At 36.0% G+C, this 20,771-nt stretch overlaps 1 protein-coding gene across 2 annotated transcripts; it reads left to right on the top strand.

Moving 5' to 3' along the window:
• The first annotated feature begins 1,666 nt into the window (after positions 1 to 1,666).
• LOC125842383 (uncharacterized protein At1g32220, chloroplastic) lies at positions 1,667 to 20,085 on the top strand. Of its 2 annotated transcripts, none has more exons than XM_049521667.1 (10): positions 1,667 to 1,840; positions 6,069 to 6,186; positions 6,282 to 6,370; positions 9,171 to 9,226; positions 9,309 to 9,364; positions 12,142 to 12,235; positions 16,821 to 16,900; positions 18,225 to 18,267; positions 19,102 to 19,193; positions 19,645 to 20,085. In XM_049521667.1, exons 1-10 carry the CDS (start codon positions 1,797 to 1,799, stop codon positions 19,822 to 19,824), a joined length of 852 nt encoding a protein of 283 aa, XP_049377624.1. In that variant the 5' UTR covers positions 1,667 to 1,796; the 3' UTR covers positions 19,825 to 20,085. The 2 variants fall into 2 exon arrangements, with proteins under 2 accessions (XP_049377624.1, XP_049377626.1); XM_049521669.1 differs by having other exon boundaries at positions 1,714 to 1,840; positions 6,072 to 6,186.
• The last annotated feature ends 686 nt before the right edge of the window (positions 20,086 to 20,771 follow it).

The raw sequence follows: 20,771 nt of genomic DNA, 5'->3' as shown, positions 1-20,771 counted from the left end.
GACATAAATAAAAGATGAAATCTAGACTAAACAACATACAAATACGAAAATAAGTTACAAAATTTACATAGATAAATTAAAAATCAAACAAAACCAACAAAAATACTCAAACAATTTTGTGGGAATGAAGAAAAAAATGAGAAAGAAAAAATGTGGGTATATATCTACACACAAATATTGATCTAGGACGACGTTCACACACTGTACACTCAAGCGGCGAACCTCTTTTCTTCGATTTGGATGAAAACAAGGACGGATTGCCTTGATTGTTGTTGGTGTTTTTTCTTCAATGAAAAGAGTAGAAGAGGTTGAAAAAAAATGTGTAAGGAAGATGAAAGAGAAATGAAATGAGATTGTGGGGGAGAGTGATGGGTTTGGTGGCAAAAGGCAAATAAAAATCAGAAATACATTAATTAAATATAATAAAAATGTCAAGATGACATGAAGTGGTATATATATACACATATCATTTTATAATTATTTTTAAAATTACGTGTCAGGCGTTTGTGATACACACACAACTAAAGGGTAAAAAAAGTGTTTAAAATATTGAGTTTAGATGGGTTCAGGGGTTCAGATGACAAATTGGTAAGTAGAAGGGTTCACAATACAAATTTATACAAATATAAGAGTTCACAAGACCATTTTACCTTAAAAGTTATGTACATTCAACTATTAAGGGTTGTGCTACTGTCTCATTTACAAAATAAAAATAAAAATGACTTTTCATAATTTCACTTGGACAGTTCCCCTTTTACCCTTGCTTTTTCTATTTTATTTTCTTAATTTTCGTATATATTTTGGTAATTATAATCAATTCTATATACTAATTAATTAACTAGAGAAGTCATGATGACATTAGCCCATTGTAAGCACCAAACTGATCCTATTCATTTTACTTGCTAATTCCTTCGAGCACCTTTTTTCTTCAAACATTATATTAATTCCAACCTCAAAACATTTTGTGATCTTTTTCTAATATGAAATTAACAATATGTTATATAGCTATTTTCATAGGTAGCTTTTTAATCCAATATGCTATATACCCATATTTTATATAATTAACAAAGTAAAATAAAATTTAATTGACTAATATATATATATATATATATATATATATATACTTTTATAGTATTATTGACTAATAAGTAATTTATGAACAAGAAACCTTAATGATACCACAACATAAATATACTCTTATAGTATCATGGACTAATGAATAATTTCTGAACAAGAAACCTTAATGATACCACAACAATATACATATACTCTTATAGTATCATTGACTAATGAATAATTTATGAACAAAAAACCTTAATGATATCAATATAGTATATATATGTACTGTATCAGTTAAGCGAAATTATTAGCCATAATGATACTAATACAAATATGATATTGATATAGTATCAGTTAAACAAAAATTATCAGCCTCAATGAAGGAGGTTATGAGCTGTAATTATTTATGAGAGAATGAATATTTCATAAATTATTTTCGATTTGGATATGAACATGTAATTATTTTGGATTTTATGACCTTTTCCTAATTTTTTGGTCCTTAATCTGAGCCCAACCTAAGACCCATTATTGATTTCGGGTTCAAAAGTCCGGTTGGGGGCTCGGCACATATTAAGCCACATGTTCCACTTGCGTGCCGCTCCATAAACCGTCCACGTAAATCTCTCTCTGCAATTAACCTTTAAAAAAATACGCAACAGTATCAGTATACAGAAAAATCCAGAGATTTCTCTATTCCATTTCGCAGCTTTGCGATTCATTCATAGGTGAAACGGATCATGTCACGTTTAATTCAAGCTCGATCCTCTCTCTCCAGATACTGGTAAACACATTTTCGCCCTAATTCTTCAAATGTGAAGTTTATTTTGTGCACAATAGAAGCTCAAATTCTCGTCTGTTTTTGTTTTTTGATGGCTCTGTTGAGTTTTCTGCATTGTTGATTTGTTGCTATATGTTGTGAAATTGTGGATTTTGTTAAATGTGTTAACGGATGTATTGTTTGAATAAAAGAGGTTTTTAATCCGAAATTATAAGGGAAAAGATAGAAGGAAGACAAGTGTATGAGCAAATATCAAGCAACTGGGCTGATAAATTCGTATCTATTGCCTGAGCATTTATTTAGTAGATACCCTTGGAGAGACGAGGAGAAAATATAGAACAATAAATGATAGTAATACAATCAGGCTTCGTGGCTCGTGCAATGTAGTGTTAAGCTATTTCAATAGTGTGAATTTTTTTTTAGTATTAACCAAGCCTTCCTTTATTAGTGTGAGTTGGAAAAATAAAATTTAGATAGCAAAACCAAGAAGTTGTGAAGTTGAGTAGTTGGAGTGTAGTTAGGCTAATCCTAAATAGTGTGAAGTGTCGAGAACCTCCCATGTTTTCCAATTAAACATTGCCATGTGTCAGGAAGGCTATCCTGCGAATGTTCTTTTGCCTGAACTGAAAGAGAAAACTAGGTTCTAAATATTTTGATTGCATTCTTATTAGACATGTTGAACATAATGTTGAACATAATGTTGAACATAATGTTGCATATCGGTTTTTTATTTTAAAGAGTGATGTGTTTGGCTGCAATACAATAATTGAAACAAAATATGATAATTTTTTTGAGCATAGTTTTCTACGGTCGGATAAAATTTCTCATGCACCTATCGAGACATATAATGAAATGACCACTACTGAGTAACTGAGAAGCAAAAATCCAAGAAAAGAATATTTTTTCTTATGGAAATGATTTTCTAACTTTTCTGGTTGATAATGAACCATCTACTTATTTTTAAGCTCTATCTTCTTTTCATGCTACATGTTGAAAGAGACGATAAAAGTTGAAATTGATGCTATCATGAAAAGTAAAACGTGTTTTGACTAGTTTACCTCTTGGTGCAAGATTTATGGATTGTAAATGAATTTTCAAAAGAAAATTAAATCTTGATGGCTCTTTAGATAAATATAAAGCTCAATTAGTAGCGGAAGATTTTCTCAAAAATAAAATCTTGCACTCATAGCTAGAATTTCCTCTACTTGAATTTTAATAGGCTTATTCTCAATTGATGAGTTTTTTATTCATCAACTGAATGTTAAACCAACTTTATTAATGGTGATTAATTAAAAGAAGAGGTATATGGTTCAACTCAAGGGATGTATCGTTCCAAGACAAGAAAATAAAGTTTAAAATTAATTAAATCACTTTGTTGCCTTAAACAAGCTCCTAAATAGTGGCATGAGAAACCGGATCAAGTCTACGGGCCAACTTACGTACACCTCGACTAATTCAATGTGATACCTGCCACTTTCCACTAGCAAAAAGGACTAGATAACTATGTCTACTAAGGCTAGGATGGGTGGGAAGAAATCACTTAGTGTGTTTGTCTCCGCTAAGATTTGAACCTGAGACCTTATGGTTCTTAACCACTTCATTAACCACTAGGCTACACCCTTTATTGAAAGGCTACTTTTCTTCCGATGAAGTGGATAAATGTGTTTACGCTAAAGTGATAAGTGGAGATTATGTGATAATATAGTTGTATGTTGATGCCATGCTTATGTTTTGTACAAGTTTAGTTATTATGGGAAGTATCAAATGATTTTTGTCAGCCAAATATGAAAGATATGACGGAAGTAAACATGATAATAAAAAGTCAAAATTATGAAGGGTGAAGATTGTAACACAAGATTACTATGAGGAGAGACTTGTTTAAAGTTAGAATGTTTTGATGTGGCACTTGTGATTACTCCTTGTGATGCTAACTCTCAACAGAAAAAGAAAGATGGTGACACAATTGCGCAAATTATTAGGAGTCTAAACATGATGAATGTTCAGGGTTCAGGGTTAGATTAATGAAATATTTGAGAGGTACCATGAATTATGTTATCTTGTATAGTGAATTTCCTTCTATTTATGAAGGCTACTGTGAAGCAATTAGATATCTGACTCAATTCACTTGTGGTTATGTTTTGACCCTTGGTGACAGTGCAATATGTAGAAATCAGCTAAGCAAACGATTATTTCTAGATTGACTATGAAATCAGAGTCGTTTGTAGATGTGGAGTTAGCTGGTTCTGAGGATGATTAACTAGGAAATTTCTTGGCTAATATTCCTTTAATCAAGTACTTGTTGTTTATACATTCTGATTTTCAAGCAACAATTGCTATTGCCAAGAACAAATCTTATGACTACAAAAATAGACGCATGAAATTGAGACATGATGTTTTTAGTCAGTTGTTAGGAGATTGAATAATTTTCCTCTACTATGTGAAGTTAGAAGTAAATTTGGCCGATCTCTCTCAGGCTAAACCCGTGGAATGTAAATTAATTCTTCATACCTAGAAAAAAAATGAGGTTACTACCACCTATCGAAATGAAAAAAGAGGTTACAGCCAACATGATATCAAAAGAGATGGTAAACCGACCTATCTGATTGGAAACTCCATGAGGCATGAAGTAAGTTTATATAAGTAATAGCAAGTCGATATTGACACTGAAGTACTAAAAGATGAGTGCTTAACTGCTATTAACTGTGAGGATGAGATATAACTCTTAATGAATGCATACTCCTTAAGAGTGATGTATCTAAAGCAATGTACACTTGACGAATTCACCTAATGAGAGTGGAGTGGGATCGCTTCTATGAGATTTTGGTTAAGTCTCTGGGGCTCTCACAAATAACCATGTGCATGACTTATTCGTGCAAAACTGCGTCAAGCACCAAAATTGTGGGGGTCACAATGTGGCTGATAAGATTTTTGACATACAATAGGAATTACTGGTTCATAGAAATATAACCCATTTACATTTCACCAGTAATTCTGTAAGTCATATTTTGTCAGTCTAAGTTTGGTTCATAGTGCAAAAAGACACCAAGGTGATTGCATTTGGACCATACAAGTCCAACAAGTCTTATTCTTTGAATCCTAAAATGCTATTGAAGTATGCGAGGGATGGTTGACAATATTAGTTATTTCAAAGGAATCTATGTTCAAATGTCATGTCTTGGGGACAAGTGTCCAAAGACTATTGACTACTTGGAATGGTTAGTGGCACTTTTTCCTAAGTTGGACAAGTCTCATTATTTAATTGGCCTAGTTGGGAGGTTCTTGATACTAGGTCACTATTTAGGACAAGCATCCTAAAGATGAACCAAAATGTGACATGTCTCATGGTTAGTGACGAGTTTCCTGGTTCTCTGAGAAGTGGGTCCATATCGTATACCTATAAAGAACCTCATTATGATTTCATCATTTGAATACCAAGAATTAGCTAACTAGCACTCCCACATACCTAACTCTCTTTCACCACTTGTTGGGTTTTGTATCTAAATTTTGTTATTTCCCATCCTCCTAATAGAGGAAGGCTTGTCGAGTGCGGGGGAACTTTCACACTGCTGAATAGTTGTTAAGAACAGTGCACTGCATGAATCAAGCCCTATTTGTATTTTCTCGTAAATAAATAACATTTTATTGATCTATTTAACTTGTTTCCCCAACAGATTCCCTTATAGTCTCTCTTATTGGTGCTTAAATACCCTGGTTTTGAACTCCAGTGATTCATTATATGCGTAGGTGAAGAGAAATTTTTTGCTGCTAGATACCACCACACTACTAAAAATAAGGAAAGATACCACAATATTCAAGGTGTGGTCAAAATATGGGATGTGTTCTTGAGTTTTCAATTTTTTTATTGATTAAGAAGCCTAAAACATCTGAAGCAGTTTATTTCTGTTCCACATGACTAGAATGATCTTGGAAGTTTCTATCATGAAAGGAGTAAGATCATAGAATTCCAAGATATGTTGTACCTCCATATTGGTCATTGAACTTCTGTTTAGATATTTTTGCTGGTCATGATGTTATTTTTGCTTAGATATCTGTAAATTATATATACTTGGGAGTTAGGACTGTACAACGGTCGAGTTGACTTCTTTTCATTTTTGCTTTATTTCTCAATTCTACTGGCAAACCATTAACTTTTTTTGTTGTAAAATTGAGATATAATTTCATTCATTGGAGATGTCTGTTTTAGTTTGGCTGATTTACAATCTTTTAACAGGAGTGTTGCATCATCCAGAAATGTTCGGTTTTTGTCAACTGAATCCAATAAAACAGATGAGCCCTTTAAAGTTGAGGAAGCAGAAACAGTAAATATGCCTCCACCCCCAACGGAGAAGGTGTTAATGCTTTAAGTTTTAGTGGGATTATATCACTGTCAATATGTTGCTGCTTGCACTCACTCATTTGAGGTCTCTTTAAACTTTCACTTCAGTTACTTGTGCTTGGTGGAAATGGATTCGTAGGCTCACATATCTGTAAGGAAGCTCTAGATCGTGGTCTTACAGTTGCTAGTCTTAGCAGGTATTTTGCTTCACTTCCATTGTGAGTTAGTTATATATGTCTGCTGTACTTGGAGCATGAGCATTTATTTAGGAACTGTTTTGTTGGGTACTTCTAAGTTTTTGATCCTTATTTTGGTTGAAAGTGCAAGGGGGGGAGGGGGTTAAGCGGGATTGACTCTTTGACTAGAGGAAAGAATATTGCATTACAGGAAAAGGGGAATCATATTGACATCCCTATCTTGTGTAATTCACATCCTTCAAATTAGATTACCTACTTCCTGCTTCCATGCATCTAAGCCACCTTCCCACCCTTTAAAGGTCTAGATAAAAGAAATAAGGAAAAGGTGAACTTACGAAGAAAGACCTAAGAAAATGGGAAGTTGAAATATGACCAAATAGCAAAAGAATATGAAAACTCTGCAGTGTGACCAAAGTAAGGGGGAATAAGTTCAGCAACAATGTTGATGCTCTTGGGGAAGAAGTTAAACCTAAAGCAAGAAAAAGGAACTGAAGGAAGCCATAGTCAAACTGCATGCACTAAGAGCTTCCTGTGACCTACTCCTAATTCTTCTTTCTCCCTCTTGGTGGTTGCACTGAATGTTGCAAGGAAGAGCACTGTATGCAGGGCAATGGTCTGAAGTTGGGGAGGAGATAAGGTGGTGGAGGAAATAGATGATTTGGGAAGTAGGGGTGGGTGGAAAAAATGAGAAACAACATTGAGAGGTGAAGATCTTCTGCTGCAGTGCAGAGACTCTCTTGCTGAGGCGGAATTTGCTGCTGAATATCTGAACTCTGTTTTAGCTACTCATTGTCCAGATACACTCATGTTGCTTCCCCAGCATGTTCCCAGCATCTTCACAAGCATGTGTAAGGGTTTACAAGACATCTCCAAGCCTCTTAACTCATATTCCACCAGAATGCACTTATTAATCTTCAATTATAGCACGACTAACTTCTCTTGAAGCTCTTTACCATGCGACCTCGTCATAGGACGACGAGGTGAATCCTTAGCAGCAGTGCCACGCGATGAACTTTCTTGTGTGCTAACAAACTCCGATATTTGGGACTATATCATCTCTAGTGACGAGTGACCTCTGATTTTATTCTTTATGTCTACCATTTGCATCTTCTGGCGAAGGTGATCATTCCTAATTTGTCTTATTTTGTAAAATTGCTTATCAATCTTAACATCCGTATTTTATTTTAAGACTCATCTTGTAGAATATGTTTGACTTTATAGGTCCAAAATCACCCCTATATAACATTATTGGTCTCACTATTGTTTTATAAAGCCTTCTTTTCAATTTGGTAGATATCCAATTAAGATAATATCCTCTACAAATAGTTTACTTCATGGGACTCATCTTATATGGTGTTAACTAGCTCATCCACAACTAGAGTAAATAAGGTAGGCACTCCTTGCAAATCCCTATTGTGAACTCATGGGGTAGAGGATTGTGTATCCTATCACTGATGTGACTGTTCCTTCATACATATAAGTTTTATTATGAGATTCATATATGTAATATAAGCATAATACATAAATGTGCCATTAACTTGGCTTCAACTGACATCTATGCCCTCCAACTCTGAGTGTGCACAAGCAGTCACTTAAACTTGCATGAAGTTGAACAAATGGACACACACGTCCTACGTGGCATATTGCACGTAGGACGTCATGTGGGATGTGAATTGCCACATAGGACGCCATCAAGGACGCATGTGTGTACTTGTTCAATTTGGTACAGGTTTGAGTGCCTACTTGTGCACCCAAAGTTGGAGGGCATAGATGCTGGCTGAAGCCAAGTTAAATGACATATTTATGTATTATGTATTATGCCTTTCATATAAATTTATTTTTTCTCCAGTCATAGCTGAGAACACTTTAAATATGCTTATTCTCCAGGTCAATAAATACCATGTATAGATCATTTTCCCCCTCCCTCTAAAGTTTCATTTTTTCAGCAACAATACAACATCAAATCTAGTAGGTGTAAATCCAAATTGGTTTCTTTCTCTAAATCTTAGCACTATCATTATTTACCCACAATTTAATTGTATAGCTCATAAGTTTGACGTGATGAAGTTTGCACAACTTCGTATATCTCATTGATCTTATATTTTGGAATCAAGGTAGTCTTGCTCCACTTGTTTGACATCCTACCATTCCTTAGAATAGCATTAGGTAGCTTGGCACGCCTCGCTAAAAATCTCAGGGGTTTATTTATATGGAAAAAAGTGTTCAGATGTGTACATAATTACTCTTTACAAATCAACTTGAATTAAAGTTGATTGATAAGCTTAATGAAGGACTAGAACTGGATGTTGCATTAAAACTTAAATTGTTCTGAACATTATCTTAAAAGGCTTTCCTCTTGTATGAATCCTCCGTCCTGATGGAGTCTTTGTTTCCCTATCCAAAAGGAGACTAAAGAGGAATTATTATCTGACAAAATAAATGCAATTTGTTTATAATCATTCAGCAGAAGAGAATTTGCCTATCATTCCTCTCAATTTTAGGCATCATGTTGTAGGTTCTTTTTTCCATGCCTTGTTTCAATATGTCATGCAAAATCATGCATGACACAATTTTTTCTTTTTACTTTTTGAGTTCATTGTGCATGCCGTCTATATCTAATATAAATGTACTTAAAATAGTTTTTGGACTTGGTCAAAGGGAGGGCCAGTCTATGTGTCCTATTGTGTCTTCTATCATCTATTGTATTCTGAGGTCCCTCTAGTCTATGACCCTTCTATAGTTGGAAGTTTTGTGAGGTTGCCAATTGTGTTGTTCAAATCATTTTTTGGCCTTTTTGCAGAACAGGAAGGTCGTCCATACAAGATTCTTGGGCTAACAGTGTGATTTGGCATCAAGGTTGGCTGTTTCTCGTCGTGCAACTTACTTTTAACTCTTCATGATGCTGATGGGCCTTCTAAGCATTTTCTCCTCCTAACAGGAAACCTTTTTTCAACTGATTCATGGAAGGATGCACTCAAGGGAGTAACTTCTGTTGTATGTACTGCCTCTAGCCCTGAATTTTATTATAATTGCTAGCTGGAACTGTTACTTGGTTGAAGCACACTGAAGCAGAAATGCTGCTGCCTATCTTTTGTTGGTTCTGTCTGTCTCCCCCTTTTTGCGGGGGTGGATAATTTGAAAGTTATGGTTCCTCCTTATTTTAGTCGCTAATCCTACTAAGAAAGTTGTTGTTGGCCGTGTTTTAAGGATTTTCGTTTTCTTTAAAGAAAAATAATTGGTAGCATGTTTCAATTTTTCACAAGATGTGTTGTTAATTTGTGGTATTTTCCTGAAGGATATAGTTTTTGCGGCAAAAGATGCTAAACTGTGGTAAAAAACTGAAGAATATTTTTGGGTAATTGATGCTGATATAATCTGTGGGCTCTTGCTGATGGATTCTCTTTGTACTGAAACTTATCCTGAGCTATGTGCATGGTAATCGTAGGAACAGTCAATTCTCCACATTATGGAGGCTGGTTTATCTTTGTTTAATAGAGTGTAAGGAAGTTGGAACAGTATGCAAGTAATCAATCAGTCAGATCGGTTGTACCAGAGAGAGATGGGATGTTTGGTTCACAAGGTCTCTGGTTCGAGCCCTGAGAATAAGAACTTCTTGCTAGGGAGTGGTACTCATAGTGCCCTCCTTGTCGCAGACACAGATTCTGGGGGAGGAGTTGGTTTCGGGTTTTGGATACTGGATGGTTAAATAAGAAAAAACAGAGAGAGGGAGTTCGTCTCTTATGCAAGTTGCTGAGCAGAGTGATAAAATAATTGGACCAATTAATGCAGGTCTAGAATTGGTGCGAGACTAGTCCTCAGATCCACCATCCTTTTTTTTTTTTTTAATAACTGTGAATATTACCAAATGATAGCAACAACAAAGACAAAGCACCTAAAATTACCAATTGACAGCAACAACAAAGACAAAACACCTAAAATTACCAATTGATAGCAACAACAAAGAAAAAATACCTATAGAGGACCTAATCCCACAACCACCTTCTAGGAAGGGTGTTATGAAACTTAGGCCTTAGAACAGTCACTAATTTCACGGTAAATGCTGCAAAAAACTGCTAAATCCATGAACTCGCCTAGACAATTTAAGTTAATCTATCCTCTCTCAATTTCCTTCTTAATGTGTGCAACTACCACCTCATTATGTACATTTACTCCTTTAAACAATTTCTAATTCCCTGCTATCCACGAATGATAAGACTATATCCCCCCAAATTGCAGCTATCACCTCCTTGAATTGCTTCCAATGCTTCCTTTTGATTCTGGCTAGAACTTGTTGCGTCTCTCCAGCTTGTATCTGAATTCCAGTCCATTGTATAAGGGGATCCCTGACAGTTTAGTCCCAAGTGCAATCCCCAAACAAGTGATGATTCATTTCAACTGCCTCAGTATCACATAAGCAGCATCTCATATCTTCCACAGGAATTCGTAAGTTGAGTAGTCTCTCCTTGGTAACCAGCCAGCCCTGAACCACCATCCATAATATTTGAACATTCTGCACTCCAATTGAGTTCAGAAATCTCTATCTCCCTTTGAGTCCCAATAATGGTATTGTAAATTCTTGTGATAGAATATTTTACTCCAGGAGTTGGGTTGTAGCTCCTATGCTTATACCAAACATTCATGTCCTCTTTCAGGGAATTGATATTTTTCTGGTACCAACTGCAGTCCTGTGGAGCTTTGTGTGTCCATACTGTCTAAATGTTATTCCATGCATCCATTTGACGCAAAGAGAGGCTTTGTTCTCAATTAGATGCCACACCAGTTTTCCAACAGATGCCATATTTCAGTTCCTGCACCCTTTAATGTTCGCCCCCCTACACTTCTTAAGTAAACAGACTTTCTACCAAGCTAGTGAGCTACTAAAGAAGCTTTCCTCTTCTCTTCAAAACAACCCAAAGATGATCATTATTTTTTCTATCAACTTCCTTCTCCCTGCATATGATAATTGTTTTAGAGTATGTGAAGTTAATCTGCTAGCAATCTTCTCAATCAATTGGTGACATTCCAGCTTGTTCCATCTCTTGGGAGACAATAGCAAACCAAGATACCTTAAAAGGAAAAGAACCTAGTGAGAGGCCTGTCTTAGCCAACAATAATTCCTTTGTATGATCATCAACCCCAGCCATGAATATACTGGACTTCTCCATATTAGCAATCAACCCACAAGCTTTGCTAAAGTGTGTCAAGGCTTCAATGACCCTAGTCACAGAACCTAATTCACCCTTGAAAAATATCATTGAGTCATCAGCAAAAATAAGATGAGCAAGTTTTAGCTGCTTACACATAGGGTGATATTGAAATCAGGCAATTCACTCGTACTCTTCAGAATTATCGGAAGATGCTCCATGACTATTTTATTACCCTCAAAACTGAGAATTTTTTCTATGTGAATAAAGGAAAGTAAGTTGGATCCCTAGTGGTTTGAAAATGAATATGGGCTTTACTTCATAGAGCTTCACAATATTCAGAAACAGTTAAATTTACCTGTACTTGTGGATCGCCTTATCTATATCTTTTCATCCACAGCTACAATTAAGTGGACTTACTGATGAAGTATGTTTTCCCTCTTCATAGGTTCGAAAATATTTGTCTATGCTTTTTCCGGTTAAAGTTACTGTTCCAATTCAATATGATTTTCGTGAAGTCTTTCTGAACAGCCGCTATGTTCACTACTTCTTTTTTATGTTATTTATATGAGAAGTTACGAGCACTGGTTGTTTTTTCGCTTATGCGATGGCAAAATATCTCTGCAGATCTCTTGCGTTGGTGGGTTTGGCTCTAACTCACACATGTATAAAATCAATGGGACAGCTAATATAAATGCCATCAGAGCTGCTTCAGAAGAAGGTATTAGCTAGCTATAAAAGCCTACTTAAGCACCTCTCCATATTGGTATGAGATTTAAATTTAATACTTTTTTTTCCAAACCTTGAAACTATGTTCTTTCAATGCCATAAGAGAAGCTTAGTTATATATGTAGATAACTTTACCTGAATGTTTAAGTCTTTAATTAATTGCTATAGATTGTATCCTTCCTCTTATTAATCAAAGAACCTTCCACAGCCATTAAGATAATTCTTGTTTTTTTTATAAATAATTTTCTCACTTGCCTGGAATTTTAAGTCTTAAGAGATGCCTGTTGGTAATTCAAATTGGTCGTAGACCACCTCAAGTTGCTTCTACAGTTGATTGCTTAGTTTTGACCTGGATTTTAAATGTTTATTGCTGCCTCTAGGAGGTAAAAGTAGGTTAATTGCCTGGAAGGACCTGATGGTTGGTAGCACTTTTAAGTGATGTTCAACAGTTGGAAAGGTCTCTGTTATCTTATGAGGAGCATATTTCTCTAAGCAAGCTTTTCAGCTCTTTTTAAAAAATCCCAGTGGGAGTTATGAGTATTGATGTTCTATGTACAAATTCCTTTTGATAGGTGAAGTTGAGGTATGTGGTGGAAGGAGGGGGGGGGGGGGTTGATCTTGTTGATTGGACTTTGTGCGCCATCTAAGGAGGAGGAAAGTTGGGTCTGTAATCCAGCGGTGAAAACATTTCATTGTTAGGAAAAAAAGTTTTTAAATGTTTGAAAAAGAATAATCTCAGACTTGATAATTCATAATGACTTACCCTGTTTCAATGCCACCTAAAAATAGTAATGGTAGATATAATGGTAGATATATTGGTTAATGTTTAATTTTTTATTGCATAATTGATTGGAACCCAAGGTAGTTAGATGACAATTTGGTGCAGTCATAGAATCAACTATCAAAAATTTGTGAAGTTTTCCATATTAGAAGGCATGATCGTTTCTATTAGAATATGAATAGGTTTATATAATCCTATAAGAATAGGAATAGGTTTATACAATCCTATAAGAATAGGAATAGGAATAGGTTTATACAATCCTATTAGAATAGGAATAGGAATAGAAATAGAAATAGGAATACTAAATAGTATCCTACTTGGTAAAGGATTGTATTCTAGGGTCTATAAATATGTCTCAATGTAATAATGTAAACAACACAACAATTCAATATTATTCTTTTCCTATATTTCTCACATGGTATTCAGTAGGGTCGTGCCATCATTCCGACCGTACCCATATTATTTTTCTTTTTCAGTAGGGTCGTGCCATCATTCCGACCCTACCCATATTATTTCTCTTTTTCAATGGGGTCGTTCCATCAATTCGAACTATCCTATATAATTTCTATTTTCTAGTTGGGTCGTGACATCATTCCGACCCTACCTATATAATTTTATTTCTTAGATTGTGATCACTTTTACCCATCAAATCTAATACTCCGGCATATGAGCATGTTTCGGGCAGTTTTTCGGTGACTTGTTTAATATCAACTGTCTATTGATTCCAACATGAACCATGTACTTTATACTAGATTTTGAGCACTTACAATGTTCGCTGCATTGTGAAGAAGTCTATATGGAGCAGCCACCTAATTTTGTTGCTCAGGGGGAGTTTAGTAGCCTTGTATGTTGATTACGTAAGTCACTCTATGGTCTGAAACAATCTTTGCAAGCTTGGTTTGGGAAGTTCCAACACTGTAATTTTATCACTTTGTGTTTTATCGGCATTATGCAGCAAATTCAGTATTTCATGAGAAGATCAAACACATTGAAATTTATTGTCAATTTTGTGAAGTTGAGTGATCAACTCGCAGATGTCTCACCAAGCCCCTCATCGGTCCTCGTGTTAATTACATTTGTAACAAGCTAGGTACATGAATTGTATGCACTAGCTTGAGGGGGAGTGAGGGGGAGTGTTAGAATATGAATAGGTTTATACAATCCTATTAGAATAGGAATAGGTTTATACAATCCTATAAGAATAGAAATAGGTTTATACAATCCTATTAGAATAGGAATAGGAATAGAAATAGAAATAGGAATACTAAATAGTATCCTACTTGGTAAAGGATTGTATTCTAGGGTCTATAAATAGGGTCTCAATGTAATAATGTAAACAACACAACAATTCAATAATATTCTTTTCCTATATTTCTCACAGTTTCATTTCACGAGTTTATCTTCCCTTCTTCTGCCTATTGTCTGAAGGAGTGGATAACGCTGACCTAACTTTCCTTCTGGAGGTCCCTTTAATTTGGACATCCCTTTCTACCTTTCAACTGTTGAACCTGAAATATACCTATCTCACCTTTCTGTATCAACTATCAACAATTTGTGGAAGTTTTCCATATTAGAAGGCATGATCATTTCATTTCACGAGTTTATCTTCCCTTCTTCTGCCTATTGTCTGAAGGAGTGGATAACGGTGACCTAACTTTCCTTCTGGAGGTCCCTTTAATTTGAACATCCCTTTCTACCTTTCAACTATTGAACCTGAAATATGCCTATCTCTCCTTTCTGCCAAAGGGAACTTAATTTCTTCTCTCACTAGATTTCCTTTGAAGTTTGATGGTAGAGAAGTGAATAATCTCATAACTATTTTGGCATTTCCCAAGTACCATGACCGTATTCCCACGAGAAGTCAATGAAGTGGTTGATAACTATGAGGTCTCATGTTCAAAACTCGGTGGAGACAAAAAAAAAACACTGGTGATTGTTCTCACTGGCTTAGCCTTGGTGGACAGAGCTATTTGGTACCTGTTGTTGGTGGGAGGTGGCAGGTGGCAGGTGTCCCATGGAATTAGTCAAGGTATGCGAAAGCTGGCCCGGACACCATGGTCTTCACCAAAAAAAAAAAAAAGTTTTGTACCTCAGAGTCATTTTGATTCTCTTCGAGGCTGTCTCAGGCCTGCATGTGAACTAGGAAAAAAGCCTGTTATATCCCATGTGTGAGGTTCCAGTTAGTGATAGCCACACACTTACTGAAATTCTGGGTTGTAAGGTAGGATCACTCCCCTACCAAATATCTTTGTCTGTCCCTGGGACTCAAAGAACAAAGCCCTGGAGATTTGGAATGAGGTATTGGACAAATTTGATAAAAAAATGACAAAATGGAAGGCTTTATCTCAATCCCTTTGGGGTAGAACCATCTTGATCAACACAGTGATAGATGTAATGCCCACCTATGTCATGTCCCTATTTCCTATCCTTGCCAAAGTGGAGAAAAGGATGGACACTCTTGAGGAGTCAGTTCTTATGGCAAGGGAATGCAGAGAATAATGGGTACAACCTAGTGGTGATGGAAAACAGTCACCCAGAACAAAAGGGAGGGAGAAATGGATATCAGAAACCTCAGTTTCAAAATAAAAATAAAAATGGATATCAGAAACCTGAGGTTGATGAGTTAACTGGCAAAATGGGTATTAGAGAAGAAAAAAGCCTATCGAGGGAGGTCATTAATATAAAGTATGGATCCCTTAGCCAATGGAGCACCAACACAGTCAACACCCCCTATGTAGTAAGGAAATCCATCAGGTTTCTATGTGATGTTTTTGAAAGAAACATTGAACTTTCCCCCGGGAATGGTAGGAAAATTGCTTTCTGGAATAATAAATGCAATGGCTAAGAACCTTTGAGGGACAGCTTTCCAGGAATACATAGACTAGCTAGGAATACTGATGCCACTATCAGTGAAGTCTTGACCAAAAACTTTAACCTCAGAAGAGGGCTAAATGATTGGGAGATGGAAGGATTGTATACATTTCTTCAGCTTTCAGAAGGGATCAGAGAACTAAATGAAGATGTTCTGGTATGAAGGACATAGGGAAGAAGGTGTTCACAGTTGGGGCTACTTATGCTTACTTAGTAATGAGATTCAGCAGCAACCCAACTGGCCTTGGAAGTTAGAAGGCAAAAGCTCCGTACAAATTGAACTGTTCCTCATGGTTGGTGGCTCAGAGACTTGTTTAACTATTGTAATCTTCAGAAAAGGGGTATGCAGTTGACATCCAGATGTTTTTTTGCAAAGCAACAGCAGAAGACAACACCCACCCTTTTGTGCACCGTGCTTATACTTCGCAGCTGGCAGCTTTTGCTGATTCTGAATAACCTGAAATGTGTTATGTCTGGCTATACTTTTGAACTTCTGATAGCTTGGGACCAAGCTGGGAAGAATGTTAAATAGAAGAAATGGTTGAGGGAAATACCAGTGTGCATATGGTGGACCATTTGGAGGTTAAGGAAAAACAGATGTTTTGAGAACAAGAGTAACCCAATCCAGAAAGTCAAGGTGAACTACATTCTGAGCTTGCATTTTTGGTGTAAAGAGCTGGAGGATGCTGACCCCATCCTAGATTTTTTGGAAGCCTTGTGAAGTGTACATAGGCTTCTTTTCTTTCTCTGTGTGATATTCTAGGTGCTAGTACAATCTTTGTACTGATGAATAGAAAAGAACTACCCACATACTCTTTGTGTAAACGAAAAGAGGACCCCCCCTGCTGTATGGTAGATCTGATATGTTGTTTTCATGCTAGAGTGGTCGATGTTATGTTATAATATACTTTATCTCTATGTGCAGGAGTGAAAAGATTTGTTTACATCTCCGCTGCAGACTTTGGCATTGCAAATTATGTGTTACAAGGTTATTATGAGGGGAAGGTATTAGCTCAATACTTTTCATTGATGTAGATGAATGACTATTTAAGAATGTGCAAAAGATGTCAATTTCTGTACTAAAAGACATTGTGTGGTATGTTTTCTTTTGAAACTGATAAGGTTGTATTCTTCAGCATTAAGGGCATGCTGGCCACCACCAAAAAGTGTCAATTACAAACTTCCTAACAAATCTACAATCTGATCTGTATCTACTATACATAACTGTTTACACCAAAAAAGTAGAGATACTATACAATTCCATTTGACCTTGTGTATGGAATTGGATCTATTTTTGAAGCATCTACTATTCCTTTCCCTCCAAACTGACCACCATATACATGATGGTATTAACCTCCACCATTTCCTCTGACTCTTGGTGCCTCCTCTCCTTACCCAGCTCTTCAACACGTCTGATGTATGTTCTGGCATTGTCCAATTCAGATTTGAAATGCTAAGGAACAAATTCCAGATTTGAGCAGTGTAATTACAATGCAAGAAAAGGTGGCTGTTAGTTTCACTTGTCAAATTGCATAAAAAACACCTAGGGATCAGCTGTCTACCCTTCTTCTGAAGTACTTCCTGTGTTAAACAAGCTCTCTTTATCACTAGCCAAGTGAAGCATTTCTCTTTTGTAGGGATATCCCCCTTCCAAAAATGGTTCCAGAGGTGTTTTGGTCTCCCTGCCATCACCTGGAGACCTCTTCTGTAGGCACTGTTGACTGAGAAAAGGCCATCTTTGCTGTGCTTCCACAACATCCTGTCTGTGGCACTTGCGTTTATGGTCTAACTCCACCTAGCATCCCTAATAGCTCAGCCACCCTTTCCACCTCCCAATCATGGTATCATTTGACTAATTAGAAGTTGTGCTTTTTCTTTCGGTTGGTAATTCGAAACCTCTAAGAAGAGGCTTGGGGATGGTTGTTAATTCCTCCAAGGGGTCCTCTGCTGTTTGGAAGCATTTTTTAGAAAACATAACAGACACTTTAGCACCAGTTATCACTTATGCCAATAGACACTACAGCACCAGTTATGCCAATTCTGTCTCCATTCCCCATCTTTAAACGAAAAAAGAAGAAAGAAAGATTATAAGAATCTTCAAATGACTTCTGGTACCTTTGACGTTTAAACAATTTTTGGAGGCCTTGCACTGACAATTTGTGTAAAAATAAATATTATGGTCTAGGATGTAATGGTGAGAGAGTAATTAAACTAGCACATAATGGTGGAACTTACTGTTAAGTAGGTCGGATGATCGGGAATGAAATCTAGAGAACTTCTGAAAGTGGCCATTTTGTTCTTCTGCCTCATGTCTCTATTATGTTTGCAGAGAGCTGCTGAAACTGAGCTGCTAACAAGATATCCATACGGAGGTAAGCTGTTTCAGTTTTCATTGCGTAACCACTTTTTGGTGCACCCACTATGTCTATTAACCACAGGACTTGCATTGAAGCAATATGCAAAATTGCAATTTGTCGCATATCGGGTTGTTGCAATTATATTCTTTGTCAAACTTTTGATTAGTTATTTTAAGATAATTGTCAACAGATCATAAACATTGTGCTATTTAATCGACCTGTCCTGATCCTCACTTACTTCAAACTGCATGGGCAATGTAACAAACTATTAGAGCTTCTTTAGGGGTTTCCATTTCCAAATATTCGTGGTATTTCTTCAAGAGCACATTATGTCACCCCATTATGGGCTTATGCAACATATATCAGCCTTATAGGGTGTTCACCCGAACCCCCTCGGCTAAAAATTACACTGTATATAAAAGGTGACCTTTTTTATTTTTATGCATATATATATATATATATCCCAAGTAAATCCTAGATCTACCATTAGTCGGAGGAGTGATGTGAGGAGCTTTTAGATGGATGGAAGACAATCATCTGAATTTGTGACCCATTAACAAGTGGCTCAAACTAGCTTGTTTAGAAAGTTGAGGATCCACATCTAGCGCTTGACCTAACTCTATAAACACGGGAAAAAGCCGCAAATGAGTGAATATAGAGGAACACTCCTTGTTTTAGAAGGAAACTTTCATGGAATGTTCGACTTGATGCTTTTCACCTTTATTGCACAAGGTTGTTAGTTTATTCTGCTTGTAATTGTATCTTTGTTTTAGTGATTTAAGATCAAGTGTTGAAGACTTGCTCCACAAGTTTATAAAAATCCATCTGATGAATATCATATTTTTTCAGGAATAATCCTGAGGCCTGGATTTATCTATGGAACCCGTCGTGTCGGGAGCATGAAATTACCCCTCGGTGTAATTGGTTCTCCTCTAGAGATGGTGTGTACCCTTTGCTTAATTTTACTCCTTTTCAGGCACAACTAGTGCACATACTGCTTCTTATCCTGGAAAATGAACAAAAGTTGGACTACTCACTGATCCTTGCACTTTTTCTTTTCATCATGTACATCCAACAGAGATTAGTTTTTTTTTGTTTCACCTAGCAGTCATTCCTTAACGAAACTCCTTCGGTTATTGAATTGAACCTTTGCTGTATTATCCAAAGATGCAAAGCACCTCAAATTTCATTGTCCCATTTATGCAAAATTAATAATGTAATAAAATAATAGTTTAGATGGAAAAGAACGTGAATCTCTTTTTTTGTCTCCTGTCCGATTGATACTATGAATGGTCATTCTATATGAATCTTCCATCCATGCAAATTTTTCCTATTTGTGCATTGTAATAGTTTCTCTTTGTATATTTAAGTTTCTGTTGGTTCCATTTTCAGATTCTACAGCGTGCAAAACCTCTGAGTCAAATACCCCTTGTTGGGCCTCTTTTTACTCCTCCTGTGAATGTCACTGCGGTAGCTAAAGTTGCCGTCAGAGCAGCAACAGATCCTGTATTCCCTCCTGGTGTGATTGATGTTCACGGAATCTTACGCTACAGCCAGCAGAGATCTGTATAAGGTGAATGATTTCATCTGAAAATAATGATAATGTGATACCAACGGCGGAATTCTTTTACAATCCTCAAAGAAGCGTTTTCATATATTTCCTGATGGTAAAAGCGTAAAAGGTTCCATTCAATAAATAAAATGATGCTTCTGTAATCGTTATTTTCTTCAGTATATCTTGCTTGTAGCTAAATAGGTTGCATTTTCGTCAATGACATTCGTCTGTCTGTAGCTCAACAGGCTGCACCAGATATTTATCCGCCCCCCCCCTCCTTTTGAGTTTGGCTATTGCTAAGTTGTTTTTGCTTAAAGAATAAGAAAATTGATGCCCTTAGATATAAGAATTCAGTTTCTTTTTTATTTCTTCCCTTCACAACGTGATTTCAAACAGAGCAGATTGGTTCAACTCATCAATTTGTATTGATGAGAAATGGTAGTTGAATATGTGCAAGTGGTTTATAAATTGAGAAATGACAATTCACTGTCTGATACATTGAAATTACAATTTTATGAGTTTGATTCGTAGGCATTCAGTTTGATTTTTGATTTTATTTCGATTTATTTATGAGTTTACAAATCGTAACTTTTGAATTAATTGCAAAAATCTTCTTTTTCCTTCTCTCTTAATATTTGGGGACATCCATTCATCTTTATTAGATAGATACATTGCAATTTTGTTTGTGTATAATGTGTCTGGTACAAATGTTATTGTTGGCATATATATAATACCAATTATTTCGAATCTAAATTAGTATGAATCTGGTTTAATGATTTATAATTATGTATTTGATATTTGATACATAACTCTTGCATCATTTGTTATGTATAGGGTGAAGAAGCAATGTATTCGTGAGTTTTGAAAAGTTTAAAATTATTGTAATTTGAGAAACTTTCGAAATAGGGTGTAAATTAAGCCCAAATTATTAGAGTTTCTGTACTTTATGCTGAATGTAAACTGT

This window comes from Solanum stenotomum, chromosome 10 (assembly GCF_019186545.1).
Source record: "Solanum stenotomum isolate F172 chromosome 10, ASM1918654v1, whole genome shotgun sequence".
Taxonomy (NCBI): Eukaryota; Viridiplantae; Streptophyta; class Magnoliopsida; order Solanales; family Solanaceae; genus Solanum; species Solanum stenotomum.
This window is presented reverse-complemented; position numbering and strand designations above follow the sequence as displayed.

Coding starts and splice junctions, on each gene's coding strand:
- LOC125842383 (XM_049521667.1), top strand. CDS start 1,797: ATGTCACGTTTAATTCAAGCTCGATCCTCTCTCTCCAGATACTG. Junction 1,841..6,068: donor TCCTCTCTCTCCAGATACTG/GTAAACACATTT, acceptor ATCTTTTAACAG/GAGTGTTGCATCATCCAGAA. Junction 6,371..9,170: donor ACAGTTGCTAGTCTTAGCAG/GTATTTTGCTTC, acceptor GCCTTTTTGCAG/AACAGGAAGGTCGTCCATAC.